The sequence below is a fragment of the Nelumbo lutea genome, chromosome 4 (assembly GCF_056320005.1).
Source record: "Nelumbo lutea isolate HS-2025 chromosome 4, American lotus-T2T, whole genome shotgun sequence".
Classification (NCBI taxonomy): Eukaryota; Viridiplantae; Streptophyta; class Magnoliopsida; order Proteales; family Nelumbonaceae; genus Nelumbo; species Nelumbo lutea.
The window spans coordinates 24,176,971-24,192,403 of record NC_142687.1 but is presented as its reverse complement, the minus strand read 5'-3'; the positions used below and the strand labels follow the sequence as shown (position 1 = coordinate 24,192,403).

General features: G+C 36.8%; 2 protein-coding genes across 2 annotated transcripts; both read right to left on the bottom strand.

The window, feature by feature from the left end:
- Positions 1-1,260: 1,260 nt before the first annotated feature.
- On the bottom strand, positions 1,261-5,141 carry LOC148854661 (protein trichome birefringence-like 19). The gene is made up of 2 exons (XM_088982133.1): positions 4,325-5,141; positions 1,261-2,208 (listed from the first exon to the last, which is right to left on the bottom strand). Exons 1-2 carry the CDS (start codon positions 4,835-4,837, stop codon positions 1,405-1,407), a joined length of 1,317 nt encoding a protein of 438 aa, XP_088838259.1. The 5' UTR covers positions 4,838-5,141; the 3' UTR covers positions 1,261-1,404.
- Positions 5,142-11,805: 6,664 nt separating this feature from the next.
- On the bottom strand, positions 11,806-15,137 carry LOC148854660 (protein trichome birefringence-like 19). The gene is made up of 2 exons (XM_088941900.1): positions 14,406-15,137; positions 11,806-12,792 (listed from the first exon to the last, which is right to left on the bottom strand). The coding sequence occupies exons 1-2, from the start codon at positions 14,937-14,939 to the stop codon at positions 11,971-11,973; spliced, it is 1,356 nt and encodes a 451-aa protein (XP_088798026.1). The 5' UTR covers positions 14,940-15,137; the 3' UTR covers positions 11,806-11,970.
- Between the last annotated feature and the right edge of the window lie 296 nt (positions 15,138-15,433).

The window sequence follows — 15,433 nt, the reverse complement described above, 5'->3', positions numbered from 1 at the left end:
GTTTATGAGAATAAGCACTTATTAACACTTATTTCTATTAGAGGTTTTATACTTTAGCGAGGAATTTGATACTTGCTAGAGGATTACTAAGAATCCAAGTTCTGAAGGAGTATTAATTTCTTTTTTCACAACTTAGACAGAATATAACCATAAAATAAAAAAGACAATACAGAATATGATGGAGAAGTATGTACCTTTCCCTAGAAAATTAGGTCTTATCAAAGCTAGGTAAACATGTAATTCAATTTTTTTTTCTTATAGTTCTACATAACAGGGACCAAAATGCAAGTTTCTTATAGGATTAACATGCGTCAGCCTCCGGGTCATTTACTGGAACAAAATCCAAATCAGGGAAAAAAATTGATTTGAACTTTTATTCATCTCTGAGGCAGATTTTCCATCTTGGAAGTACTTTTTGTTTAGTTCGTGGTTTTGTAGTCGATTACTTCTGATCAAATTTGTGGTTATCCAAAACATGAAGTCATGAACAGAATTTGAAGATTGAGTTCAATAGTCTTCACACTGCCAACCAGCCATGCTAGCTAGCTAGTTCAGTTTGCTGTCTGTTGTATTTGAACTCAGTTGTTTGATAAAAGGCTCAACTCAGGCCACCTTTGTTAGAAATTATATTCTAGTTGCTACACGTCCTCTTGTAATTTAATTTATTTTTGGAGAATCTTCTTGTTGCTCGATCTATTAATCTCGCTACCTGCACTCCTTTGGAAAGTGAAGCTTGAGCCCTTTTGGAAGCTTTGAAATTAGCATCTGATTTGAATATGGATCATATTATTTTTGAGAGAAATGTGTAAATTATCATTAATTCTGTATTGGGTACATTACCTCACCCCTCGGTGAATCAACATGATCTTAGCCGACTGCAGAGAAATCCTTTTACCAAATTCTCCCAATACTCAGTGAGGTTTTAGTATGAAGTGTTGCAACAAGGAATTAGCAAGACATGCGCGCGCACCTTCAATTTCGGGTGCTTGTACCAGGTAGGAGTGTCCTTTTCTCCGACAAGTGATTGATTCTGACTGTACTCACCGAGTATTTTGAATGAAATTTTGCCTTTTGGCGTAAAGAACAAATTAATTTCTTTTTATTTATGACGATCGATATTAATGTTTGAACCAGGTTTTTGTTTTTGAATAATGGAGTTGTGTGATTGTAAATTTTGAGCTTAAAATTGTACCTGACAATGTCCATGGGCTTAAGAAAGCTGAGCTAAGTAGGGAACCCAACCCAAAGCCTTAAGAAAACTTTGAAGCCAAAGCCAAAAACAATGTTTGTATGCTTACACTAGGATCAAATAAATATTTGTACATGTACACATCCGATGTGATACAAGACCTGCAGAGGCGAGGAACAATTAAGAAGAATTACACCATTAAATAATGAATAGCCCTACCTAGTTACCTTCTTTAAGTTGGCAGCGTGAGACCTCTCCTCCATTTTCAACATGTCAAGCAGGAAATCGTTCCAGGTGTCAATTGGCCCAGGCAAGCACCAATGCACACAATCGTTATACAAAGTAACATTCTCATGAGGCCAGTGCCCATATCGACTAGGGTGTCCATCTGGTCTTAATAACGAAGCTTGGGTTGTATCAAGCAACCTAAATTTCAACCCTCTCTTTCCTCCTCTCTCTGCTGCAACCTTGAACTCCTCCACCTGGATCCTATACAGCTCTAAATCCGTCCCATCTAAACGCTTCTCCTTGCTCCTATACGGCCTTCTCCTCAAACAATTCCCTCCCTGGTTCCATAAACCATTCTCAAAGTGTGAAGGCGCAAATGTCCTGAGAATCGTCACTCCCTTGAAGCTTTCTAAGCTGTTGATGGCTCTGAAGGCAGTGTGAATGGCTTTTGTGTAACCGTAGGACATGGGGAGGTCTGTGACATTCTCTATGAGACAGTAGCGGCACCCCACCAGCTGACCCTTCTCATAATACATGCCTGGTCGGAAGAACCAGTGGCCGGCAGAGATGATGAGGTAATCGAAATCGTCAATCTGGGTGGTCCATTCTGGGTCGAACTCATCGAGGTAGAGATTGAAAAGGCCGGTTTTGGTGGGACCGTCGGCCTCGGTTTCCTCTGCTTTAACAAGAAAGGGGGTCCAGAAGCTGGCAATGGTGAAATTGTAGCTCATATATTTCCAGCGCTTGAAGTGTTCATCCGCTGTGTATGAAACATCCACTGGATATTCCACCTATACACATGTGACATGACATGAAAACAATAATTTGTTACTTGTTAGGGATGATGAGAGAAAACAAGTCATGCTCTGCAATCTGCAATGCTGTGAGGCTGTGATCTCTCTTCTTTGGGCTTGGGCTCGACTTCAACTCAGTTTGGGCCTGATCAGAACAAAATTCAAGCACCCATTTACTGATGGGGTTGAAAGTGGAAGCCCAAATAGCCCAGCTTATAAAATCCCAACAGGTCAGAACTCAGAGTTCTGTTCTGGCCCGATGCGTTTTGGCAATGAGCACCCCAGCTTGAGTAGTGTGTGATACGGCAAACTACGTCCACAGGTTTACATATGTGTATAATTAATTAATTCCTTGTTTTCTCTCCATCAAAACGTTGATGTGTGATTTCTTTTTATTTTTATTATTGGAAGTTTCAAGTTAGCACGCCACACATTTAAATATACATAAAACTAAAAAAAAAGGCATGAAATCAATCAACGTGAAAATGAGGCAATTGGGTGCCCTAGATCCGCATCTACCGGTCCATTGACCCCTAGAGTCTAGACCCGACAATCTCCTTCAATTACTCCCCCTATCTATAAATCCAGGATATAAAGGTGTGGGGTGGGGGAATCAAATGGCAACTGCAACACCTCTCTGTTCGGGTTTTTTTTTTCCAGATTCCAGATGAATCGGGTCAAATATGAAATCCCACAACCATATGATGCTTGTGAGTGCATTAATATGCAGCATGCATATAGGCCCCTGTGAATGTCAATTGTCAGCCTCAAACGTGACCTCTCCTTGGTTTTTCTTTATTTTTTTTAATTTATTTTTCATAGTTAGGTAAACTATGCCCGTCTATAGCTAATTATCAATTAGTCTTGATGATTCAAGTTAAACCCAGTCAACTTCTAATCCTGGCACTCTCCATTCTTGATTTATATTTCACCTTGCATTACAATACTGCACGTGTGATAAGATTAGGGATATGGGGAGAAGTCATTTAGTTAATAATTGTGCCCACGTGTCCACATTAAGAGTGCTTATGTCTTTTGACATGGAGATGCTTTGGTAATGACAGCACCCTTACATATTACAGATTTACAATAGACTACACAAACACATGTAAGTGGGAATTGAGTTCATCTCATCTCTAACAAGAGGAGACTAGTACTAGGATTATCATGCATTAATTAATCTTAATCTCTTACATTAATACCCTTGATTTCTAGTTAATTTTGGGTAAATATCTGGATGTACGTACGTGCAATTATGTATATATGATCAATATACGTGGAGATAGCTAGCTTCAAGCTTCATCCAGATTAATTAATTCCAAGAGAATTGCTCTATATATGTGGAGTTCTGCTTCCAATTTCCATGTTGAGACAAAGTGTAAACACTAGTGTGTACTCTATCATTCCTCACAGTACTTCCAACTAAGACGCAACATTCCAACTGACAGGGTTATTTTGGTCATTACAATTGCATTAAGCTATTTGTTTAATGTAATATCTTATACATATCCATCTTATTGACTTAATATCCTAGTTGTTATGATGTAAGAGTTGCTATTAATTATCAATGCCACAAGTTGTCTTTGTTTATTAGTTTTTCAGTACATGGGGAATGGATATCTCATATCCTCTTACAGGGCACATAGATCAGTTTATTAATCTATATCAAGTGATCAACAGCTTCCTTATTAATTGTTTTTATATTTTAACAGAGTGGCCATTCTGGCAACTTGGTTGCAGTAGTGCTCATGGACCAACAAGGAACTATCCATTGATCGATTCAATGATCAGAAGAAACCAAACAAGGCTTTAACTTCAAAACCAGTTCTCAACCAAAACCCACAGATCTGTTAATGGCAATATCTTTGCAAAATGCTAGATAAAAATTTTGAAACAGATTTAATTAGCTTTGAGTTCGAGATTAGTTCCAGTCGAGCACATCACATGCATGCAAGCACAAAGACAACTACTCTTGAAGAGTTGTGAATTTTGAGGAAATAAAACAACTAACATTTATTGTTTCAATAAATTAACTTGAACAAAAGCATTAATGAAAGCTAAAGAGAAATCACAATATATCTTATATGTAAAGCATAGGTGATGGAAGGTTTACCCTGGATAAGAGGCATATCAAAGACTGCATCTGGTTTCTGGCCACAGAATCTCCGACGAAAGCCAAGGACTTGCCGGTGACAAGTTGAAGGAACTTAGCCGGGTTGAAGATGGGTAGCTCACAGTCGTTTGGTTTCCACCTCCATTTCATGAACTCAGTATCAGGCCTTCCATACTTCATGCAATTCTGGTGTTCGTGGATCGCCCAACAACTCAGATTGGTGTAATAAGGCGCCTCCGGGTTCGGAACCCATTCTCCTGTAAAAATGTCACATTGTGTGGTTGATGCTGCGCCTTTTGTATTCTTTACAGTGTTGAAGGAGGAAGAAGACGGTGATGACTGAGAAGAATTGTTCCATAAGAATGAAGGGAAATAGCCAAGGAACGGATAATAAAGAGGTACGATGGTTACAAGAATCAGGGCTGTGATTGCTACAAGAACTCTTTTTTGTGTCTTTTGAACAAGTGTTTGGCTTTTCTCAAGGAGATGATTCAGCCAGAATTGAAGCTTCATTGAAAAGGAATAATGGACGAAAGGTTGAATAGAATTAATGCAAATATGGGTTCAGAATGCTAGAAGAAGAAGGCGGTACTTGTGGTTTGAATTGCAAATGATGCAAAGAAGTATAAAAGAGAAAAAGAAAAGGGAAGAAAGAAAGGACACCTCAACCAATCTCTCGAATTTCCATTAAGCGTTAAAGGGACTTCCGACTTACCAAAAGGAGAAACTGTGCGTGCTTGCTTTGTTTTGGCGATGAGTGCATAGCTTTCTGCCTTTCTTTCTCTGTTCTTATGTTATGTGGGTGGAAGGTTCGTTGTTTTTTTCTTAGTATTTTTCCTTTTTTCTTTTAGGTGGGGTTAAGTGGTGATGAAATTCAGTTATACCAGCTCTCTAGAATGGCAACATGTGGAGTTAGGCGGGTTGTCGATTTCCGAAATCCATTTGAGACCTAGAAATTCAACTAATTGGCCTGCGCGCTTTAACTTGGACCCAACTAATGCCCCTCATTCTCGGGTTTGGGTTTTCTGGGGTTTAAGTCAGGTTTAGCTATTGGGCAACCCGTCAACCCGTCACCCCGACTCGGCTTGAATCCAATAACAATGACCTTACCACATTTTTTTATATGTTGTAGATGGTCCTTGGATTGTTTTGTAAGGTAAAATGGTGGTGGCTTTTAGTTCAAAAAATGGCGAAACGGGGTGGCAGAGTTGGTGAGTGTGTTTCGAGGAGTGCAAATTGTAAGGCTCACAGCCCTCTCCTCGTAAACACAAAATGACAAAGCGAAACATTTGCGTTTTGATAAATAAACAAGCTATAGAAGATCACCAACCAATTCAACTCTTTTAGTGTTCGTCAGTTGGTGTTAAAAAGAATATATATAAATATATAGATAGATGGCCACCCATGTGGCTAGCTAGGTAGTAGCTAGCACCCCTAAAGAAGGTTTAAGTTTACTAATAAATTCTGGTTATTCTACTCGAATTAATTAAATACTGTAGCAACTATTAATTAAAATAGAAGAGTGGTCTGTGTTAGTGTGTCCTATCCTTCAATTCTTACGAGCAAAAGGCAAAAGAAAGGGAACAAGCTAGCCACTTTTTGAGTTTTTTCTCTATTAAAAGGTAGAGTACTTAATGGTAAAAGAGTTTAATCACTTGAGAAAGGATGAATTAGGTTTGGATATGTCTGAGCAATTAGGAATCTTTCACATGGCAACATAAGTGGGGTTATTAGGGTTTCATGTGTTCTTCTCCCTGACCCTAGCCTTTATTATTGCCCCAAATTCCAGCATTTTCAGAAAAAATAAATAAATAAACAAAAGCCATTTTTAAGCTTATTGTTTAAGTTTTTCGGTTGCTGCCATTTAAGTTGAAAATTTTCACTTCCTAGGTTGGGTATAGTGCTGCCCTTTGATAGATCCGGAGTTAGAGAACTATAGCCAGTTAAGAGGGCACTACTGCCTACTGAATCTAATGGATGACCTGTACCGACTGACAAAACGATTCCTCTAAGAGATTTTTTTTTTTTCTTTTTTTTTTTAAAAAAAAGGATGACTAGTTGATCCAATTGGACCACATTTCTTTTCCTTCATGCTCCAGGCCAACAAGTTTATTAATTAATGTGCAGTCTCTTCGATCGTAGCTAATTGGTTGAAATACAATTCATTATTAGAGAGTTGCACCTTCACAGTGAGTGAAACAAAAGGGAGAAGGAGAAAGGAAGGGAAAAGGTGGACCAAATGATCTCAATTATCAACAACTGTTTAAGTGAGATTTGAAAACCAAGGCCAGGAGTCGAATAAATTCAGGGTCTGTTTGATTCTCAGTTAGAATTGGAATCAAAATTTTTTCTCAAAATAGTCAAATTTTATGGTCTGTTTGGTTTAGGCAGAAATTGGAATCAGAATTAAAATTAGTTGGGGTCCATTTGGTTTGCAGTTGGAATCGGAATGGTCCATTTCCATAGTCTGTTTGGATCAGACAGGAATGGAAATTGGAATCAGCAGGAATAGGATTTCATTCTCAAGGGAGGGGCATTCCCTCAAATGGGGGAATAGCAGGAATGAAAATGGGATTCTGATTCCACCCAACCAAACAGTTTGAATCAGGATAGCTTTTTCTGATTCCGATTCCAGACCACTGTTCCCATGAACCAAATGGGACCTTAGAATGGGATTTCATTCTGAGAGGGAATGCCATTTCATCAGGAATGGGAATAGGTAAGGGTGAGCATTCGGTTTATTTGATTAAAAACCAAACCGAATAAACCAAAAATTTAAAAACTAAATTAGAAAATGAAAATTGAAACAAAATTAGAGGAAAACTGAAATAAGCGGAACCAAAATTTTTAGTTTGGTTTTTGGTTAATTCGGTTAAAATTGAATTCCAAAAATATATACTATATTATATATTATATATCATAACATATAATATATAAATATATTTTATTATATATATATATATATTAAATATAATATATTATATATTACATGCTATATAGCGAAGTTTGGTTAATTCGGTTTTTTCAATTAATCGAATTTCTAATCCTAACAACTGAAACCGAAACTGAAATATTTAAAAATGAAAAAAAAAAACAAACAAACCAAATTAACCAAAAACCAAAATAACAAAACCAAAAAAACAAAAAATTTTTGTTCGGTTTTTCAGTTTTAACTGAATAATGCTTAATCAAACAGTTGAAATTAAAATGGACCATTCTGATTCCAAACCCCTATTCCTGCAAACCAAATTGATCCTCAATAAATCATCCTATCCAACCTTGTGATTCAACATAACAAATGGCAATAGAGGCTAAGTCTTAAAATCGTGAAGTTGGTTCTTTTCTTATTTCCTGAAAATCATTGTAGATGCATTATTGTTCTATTTTAAATGATGGTTTCATATTTAGATCCTGTTTGGTTCGTGAGAATAAGGGTTTAGAATCGAATTCGAATGGACTATTCCGATTCTAACTGTTTGATTGGGTGGAATCAGAATCTCATTCTCATTCTTGATGGAATGACATTCCTCTATTTCAGAGAATAGACATTCCCTACCCCTCCTTTGGGAATGAAATCTCGATCCTGCTGACTCCTATTCCTATATGAATTAAATAGATTATAGGAATGAACCATTCCAATTCTAACTGCATACCAAACGGACCTTAGAACTGTATGAAAAAAAGAGGTCGGTCTGAAATGCCAGCACCTCTGTTTCTCCACTAAATAAAATTAACGAGTTATGAGTATACCACTTTAATTAAATTATCAATTGATATCATAATCATGTCAGGTTGGTTGTGGTCAAGCTTTCATGATGCTTAAATATGGCATACCCCACCATGATCATGTCATTAGTTAGGTGAGCCATGCTAATCATCTTTAATCAGCTGCCAATAATACCTCACGAGTAAGGCCACTACGTCCTCAAGATTCATGGTTCATATCAGCAAAAATTAGTTAGAATGGAGAACGGAAGCCTGTAATCGGATTGGATTTAGGTTGGATCCATGCATATCTACATCTAATAATCTGATTATCGTATTTTTTGGATCCGAATCCAATATCAGATTTGGATTGAGTTCGCATCCAATGCAACTTATTGTGCTGAAAATGACACAAATTAAAAAAAAAAACCAATTAATTTTAACTTATACATATATAGCGAGTGTATATAAACCTAAAATAGCAAGTTTATTGGCTATAGATTTTATATAATTGCATATAATATATATAGGTCTGACTATGATATTGGAAAAGTTAATAACTAATTAACGGGTACATAAAAATTGTATGCAATCAGGTGGTATTCCTCAATATTCATTCGGAGAGATTGATTGGTCAAAGTTCTTTTAATATCATACCAAATGGGGTTAAATTTACATTCAAATATAATGCAAATTCTAATATTGAAATATAGGATAATTTGATTGGATACCGAATTGGGTACAGACTTTTTTTTTTTTTGAGTCGATTGACAACCCTAAAAGAAGAAAAGAGACTGAAGATGGATGTTGACAAGGGACCTGTAACAAGAGGAAAGGAACAATTTAGTTTTCATTGAACTGTGTACTTTTCCTTGCTGTTTGTTCTCTGAAATGGCATAGCTGGAGAAATGCGATTGAATGCTAACCAATCACAACATGACAAAAACTTAATATAAAGATGGTTTGGTCATCCACTCTGTAGGAAAGACACGACAAACAAAGCCCATCAAATGTGTATTCAATTGAGTGCTTTGTTAAAGGATTTTTCTAATCAACACGCCATTTCCCCATAACACATTAACAGTATATATAGGTTGGTCTGCTAATGTTAATCTGATCATGCTCACCACATTATTGTATGGATTGGACATCTAGAATACAATGATATGGGGTTTGTTGGTCAGCTTAACAGGAAAGTTGGATTATTTGGAGTGAGAAATGAAATCATCTGTGAATTGGCAGCAGCGAAAGGATTGATTTGTTTTCGCTTTTAATATGAGATGAAGTGAAAGGGAGTGATAATCTGATATATTTGATTTGATTTTTTTTTTCATTCCTTTTATTGCCATGTCATATAAAATGGAATCTATTGGCTCCAAGCATTTTTTTTTCTTTGTATTTATTATTATTATTTTTTAGGGAGGGGGAGGGTTTAACTGTTCAGTTTTATGGGAATGAGAAAATTTAGGGTGCCGAAAAAATATAGTATTTGAAGAGTTTTGATTGATCACAACTCATATGTGAATTTTGATAAATATCACCCGATTGGTTACAAGTTTTTTTGGATATCGTATCTTTCTACAATCATAATCCCATCCTCTCGAAGTGCAGTCATGGCTAAGGTTATAACTTAATGGGCCGACTCGCAAACAAATTTGAGTTTGATGGGCTTGAATTTGCCTTCAACTTCCAAGCTGCCACCAGCCAAACCTTGCAGCTGAGACCTATGTGCCATAATGGTTTAATTGATCAAATTCAAATTCAGATGGCGTCTATTCAAATATGATCCAATAATAATCTGTGATATCTGTATTCGATCCATTTATGTGTTAGGATATCTAATTCAAATTCGATTTGATTAAAAAAATTTTAAATTATATAAAAAAAAAAAAATATATATATATATATATATATATATATATATGAAATGAAATAGAAAAAATAAACTAGTTTATCTAACTTGACTTCCAATTTTTTTTCTAAGACTTGGCTTCTAGGTTAGGGTTACCAAATCTCAACCAGACTTATAAAGTTCAAGAGGGGTAGGTTGAATGCATTATTTTAATTTCTAGGGTAAATTGCTAAAACCTCCCCTGACGTTTCTAACCATTCGTGAAACCTCCCCTGAAATTTGATAATTGCAATTACCTCCCCTAAACTTTTGACATATGACAAATAGACCCCCTCTGTGAGAATCATCTAACAAAATGTATGAAAATGTCCAAAATACCCATGCAATTATCAAAGCTAGTTTTTACCCAAAAAAGAGCAATACATACTTTATAAACAATAAAAAATAGAGAATTTAAAGTTGCATCTTCACCTTTGATTGATTGATATGAAGGGTTAGAAATAGTTGATTCAGAAATAAAGATTGGAAGGGCTTGGCTACTGATTCATACGAGGAGAAATTTTTGGAAAATAAACATTTTGATCAAAAGTAACTGTATGGGTATTTTGGACATTTTCGTACTTCTTTATAGAGAATTCTAACAAAAGGGTCTACTTGCAATTATGTCAGAAAGTTTAAGAGAAACGATTGCAATTATTAAACTTCAGGGGAGATTACAGCAATTTACCGTAATTTCTGTTCTTAACTGCAGGTGCAACTTGGAGGGGCTTGGGTTAGGTTTTTGTCAAAATTTTAATGGGCTTGGCCCAAATGCCTGAGCCAGAAGCAGTCTAAAATGCTTATATGGGCAAACTAAAGTTGTACCCCTAGTTTTAATGCACCTATTATCACCATTGATTACCACCGATGATTCCACTTTTAGGCAAGGATCTAGTTCTAGCCATAGCATTTAGTCAACATATAGCTTGGTCATGGTAGTTAGCCCCTTGTTGGGAATGCTTATTTTTAAACACTTATTTTAAGCTGGGATGCGCCAATAAGCACTTATGCATTAGGGAAAGAAGCCGATAAGTGCTTATTCTAGAAAATAAGCCCGTTTTCGAGAAGCCAAAATTTTTGGTTCATTTTCAAGTACTTTTTCAATAAGTGCTTATTGTGTTTCTGGCCCATCTTTGCCCATATTATAGTTTTTGCCTAACACTCGTAAGCAATTATTAGGATAAGCACTTATTTATCCAATATGCACTCCCAAACTAGGGCTTAATGGTGCACTACAAGCATGAGCATGGATACACTATTTATCCTACAAGTACTTATTTATTCACTAAGTCCCCATTTGTAAGAAGCTCTTTTCCACCGAACACTCATAATCACTCATCCTATGCACCTATTTATCCAATAAACACTCCCAAACGGGGCTTAATGATGAATGTGCAAGCACGAACAAGGATATACAATACTAGTTACTTGGCCCGGACCATGATCTAGAATCTTGGACTGGGACTTGTCAAACACAACTAATTAAGGAAAGTCTAAGCCGAAAGAGGAGCCTGAAGCTCAAAATCCAAGTTCAATCCATTTAAAAGATTTAGGTTGAGTCCACTGATTTTAAGCAGCCTAGGGAAGGCAATCGTTCTAAATCTCTCCTCGGACCTCTCCTTGAATCACAAGAAACGTTCAGAATTTTGGTTTAAAGCATTTGGTTTGTCAGTTGAAAATCATAATTAAAGGATTTGATTCAAAATTCTTCTAACCATTGCTTTTACATGTTTACAATATCAGTCAAGGATTTTTCCTACGGAGATTTGGTGATTAACACATTTCAAATGAACCTCTTCTTTGTGCAACGCATTAGAGAAAAGACCAAAGAGCCAGAGCAAAAGCTAAGAATTGCAGTAAGTGCCAAACTAGAGCCCTTTCACAGTTGTGCAAACACACAAGCCAAACCTTGTATAATTTGATGGATTAATTGAATGCTTTTACATTTTTATAACCACCAGATTCTTCTGGATGAATTTATTTATTTTTCTTTTCCAAAATCTGAATAGAGAAACAGATAAGAATTGCCATTTTAATAAAATAAATACCCTTACCTAATTCTATTCTTTCTGTCAATCAAGTGCAGGCGCTCTTCAGACGATCTTCTGCCTTCCATCTTCAACATCTCAAGCAAGAAATCGTTCCATGTGTCAATGGGCCCAGGCAAGCACCAATGCACACAATCATTATACAAAGTGACATTCTCATGGGCCCAGTGCCCATAACGGCTTGGATGCCCATCTGGTCTCAGTAGCATAGCTTGAGTTGTATCAAGCAACCTAAACCTCAAACCTCTCTTCCTTCCTTCTCTCTCTGCATATTTGAATTCCTCAAATTGGGTCAAGTACAGCTCCAAAGTTATCCCCTCCAAACGGGTTTCATTGTTCATAAAGGGTCTAGTTCTCACACAGTCCCCTCCCTTGTTCCATTCGCCATTCTCAAAGTGTGAAGGAGAGAAGGTCCTCAGAAACGTAATGCCCTTGAAGTTTTCTAAGCTGTTAATGACTCTAAATGTAGTCCGGAAGGCTTTTCTGTAGCTGTAGGACATGGTAAGGTCTGTGACATTCTCTTTGAAGCAGTAGTAGCACCCTACGAGCTGGCCGTTCTCATAGAACATTGTTGGCCGGAAGAACCAGTGGCCGGCGGAGAAGATAACATAGTCGAATTCGTCGATCTGGGTGGCCCAATCATCGTTGAATTCATCGAGGTAGAGATTGTATAGGCCAGTGTAGAGGGGACTGTTGGGGTCAGCTTGCTTTGCCTTGACAAGATAGGGTGCCCAGAAAGATGCAATTGTGAAATTGTAGGAGACGTAGCGCCACCGTTTGAATTGTTGATCTGATGTCTTGGATACATCCACCGGATACTCCACCTGGAAATTCAAGACAGGAGATCGAACAGCTTTATTAATTTTAAGGGATGCAAACAGAATACAGTCATAATTCCTCCTGCAATTATTCACTCGTGTTGGGTGCCACATATATATATATATATATATATATGACCCACAATTGAACATGGGTGGTGATGGGACTGTCTCAATCGTGTTAGCTACTTCAAATTGGACTGATTGGACTGATTCAGAAATAAGTCCAGTGATGTGTGAAAATGGAAGCTCCAATTTGATTAAATATTAATATTGGATAAGCCTAACAAGCACTAGTTAGGCTTATGGGTGTAAATGATCAAAGCCAATCAAGCAAATTAATATTCAGATTCAAATTTGATTAAATATCCAAGTATTCAATTCAGTTTGAATTTGATTGATTAATTATTTTAGGTAATATAAATTATTTATATAATTTAAATATTATATATAAATAAGTTAATTAAAATATTAAAATATTTTATATTATATATAAATTATATAATCAATTAAATTCTGATATTTATTAAATCAAATCAGATCATATCCAAATTCAATTAAATTATGTCAAAAATCTAAAATTTTAAAATTGGATTTTCAGATATCATTTGACACACCCTATTTAGTCTATATCCGTAGATTTGAATTGAACTTGGTTTTGCTTCAGCTTGATAATGGAGGTCTAAATATCAATTATCAAAGCTGTCCAAGTCCAAAACAGGGAGCTGGAAAGCTTTCTAGTTTACTAGTTCAGCCATCCAGTCCGACCGGTTATGACAGCTGCAACAATCAGAATGAATGATTAAAGCTAAATACAATCAAAGACATAAAGCTGTTCGGTGACAAGGTAACATCACCAACTGTACTAATATTCCCTATCTCCCTTTCATCCCCCCTTTGGATTACCACTAAAATAGTTCTGAATTATAGGATTCAGTCATGCGCATTCCACGTCTAACATTTCATGCCAATACTTCAACGGCTTGTTGGAGTCAAAGGTGGCTGATTCCAATCTGATGGTTCAGAACTGGGGATATATTATTTATAACCAAAATCTAGGGTATAAAGAACGGGATAAAATGACCAGGACCAAGTCTTGAGTCTGGGCCCAGGGGCCCCATAAAACGGCCTGATACCTTGACACCCCAAATTAGTTTCCTATTTAGAAGATCAGGAGGAATCATAAACTGTGATTACACAGACAACACCAATCATCTTTAAAGGTTTTTTAAATCAAATCGGATAACGAACCGTTCAGGGGTTTGGTTTCTCGGTCGAATGGTCCCATTATTCGAATTGAATGAACAATTCGTTCTGACAAAAAAAATAAAAAAAATAAAAATAAAAAAGGGTAAAAAACTTCTGGATTGTTGAAATGCCTGGGTCAGCAGTTTATCGACCGAACATTTTTGGCCAAAATGACGGTTCTGAGGTAAAATGGTGACCGGTTCCTGGTTTTTCCGGTCTGACTGTCCGGTTCTGAAAACCTTGATGTTCATTGTTTTCATTTGCACCTGGGAGAAATCTTGTTGTTTTCATAAACTTGCAGAACATTTCAAGAAAGACTACTTAAAGCTAAAAAGCATATATAGCTGGTAGTGGGAGGTATAGGCTTTTACCCTTGATAAGAGGCATATCAGGGACTGCATATGGTTTCTCCCCACCGAGTCTCCAACGAAGGCCATGGACTTCCCTCTGACGATCTTAAGGAACTGAGCTGGGTTGAAGATGGGTAGCTCACAGTCATTTGGTTTCCACCTCCATTTCATGAACCCGGTATCAGGTTTCCCGTATTTCATGCAGTTCTGGTGATCATGAATGGCCCAGCAAGTAGAATTTGTGTAATACGGTGCTTCTGGGTTTGGAACCCATTCTCCATTAAAAATGTCGCAGTACTGCTTAACTGATGCTGCTGCTGCAACTCCTGTTGAATCCTGTATATCATCTTCATAACCAAACAAGGATACTGTGGATGATGACCAAGAAGAAGCTTTCCATGGAAAATAACCTAACAAAGGGTAATAAAGTGGGATGATGATCAGAAGAGTTAAGGTAAGGGCTGCTGTAACAACAATTTTTCCTGTGTGTTGATGAAGACTTCGGCTTTGGCTTTCCCAAAGGCCAAACTCTTCATGGCGGGCGTGAAGCTTCATTGCAAAATCAAGGTCTAGAAAGGATAATGAAGCTAAGGTTGAGCTGAGTACAACAACAATATTGCATAGAGTGTTATTGAGTTTGAGGCCTTATAATGATACCAGTGGAACGCACAATAAAACTCAACTTGGTTTGCTTTATTTAAAAAGAAAGAAAAGACACCTCAACTAAATGCTTGAAGTTCCATGTAGTGTCGTGATGTGCTACATCTACAAGGAACAGACGTTATTAAGTATTGACTATCACACTGCATATAATTACATGGGCCTGGGGATGGATAATTGCTTTTTGTTTTTTTTTGTTTTTCATTTTCTTCTCCCAGTTTGGACAGGTGGTTGCAAATAGGAATGGCAACGTGGCGGGTTCAGGGTGGGGACCATATTCCCATCCTTGACCCCAATTCTCAAGGGAGATAGCTTTTTCGTCTGGGATCTAAATCTCTGAAATTTTTAAATTAAAATCATTTTTAGAAAATAAATTTACTTAAAATAAG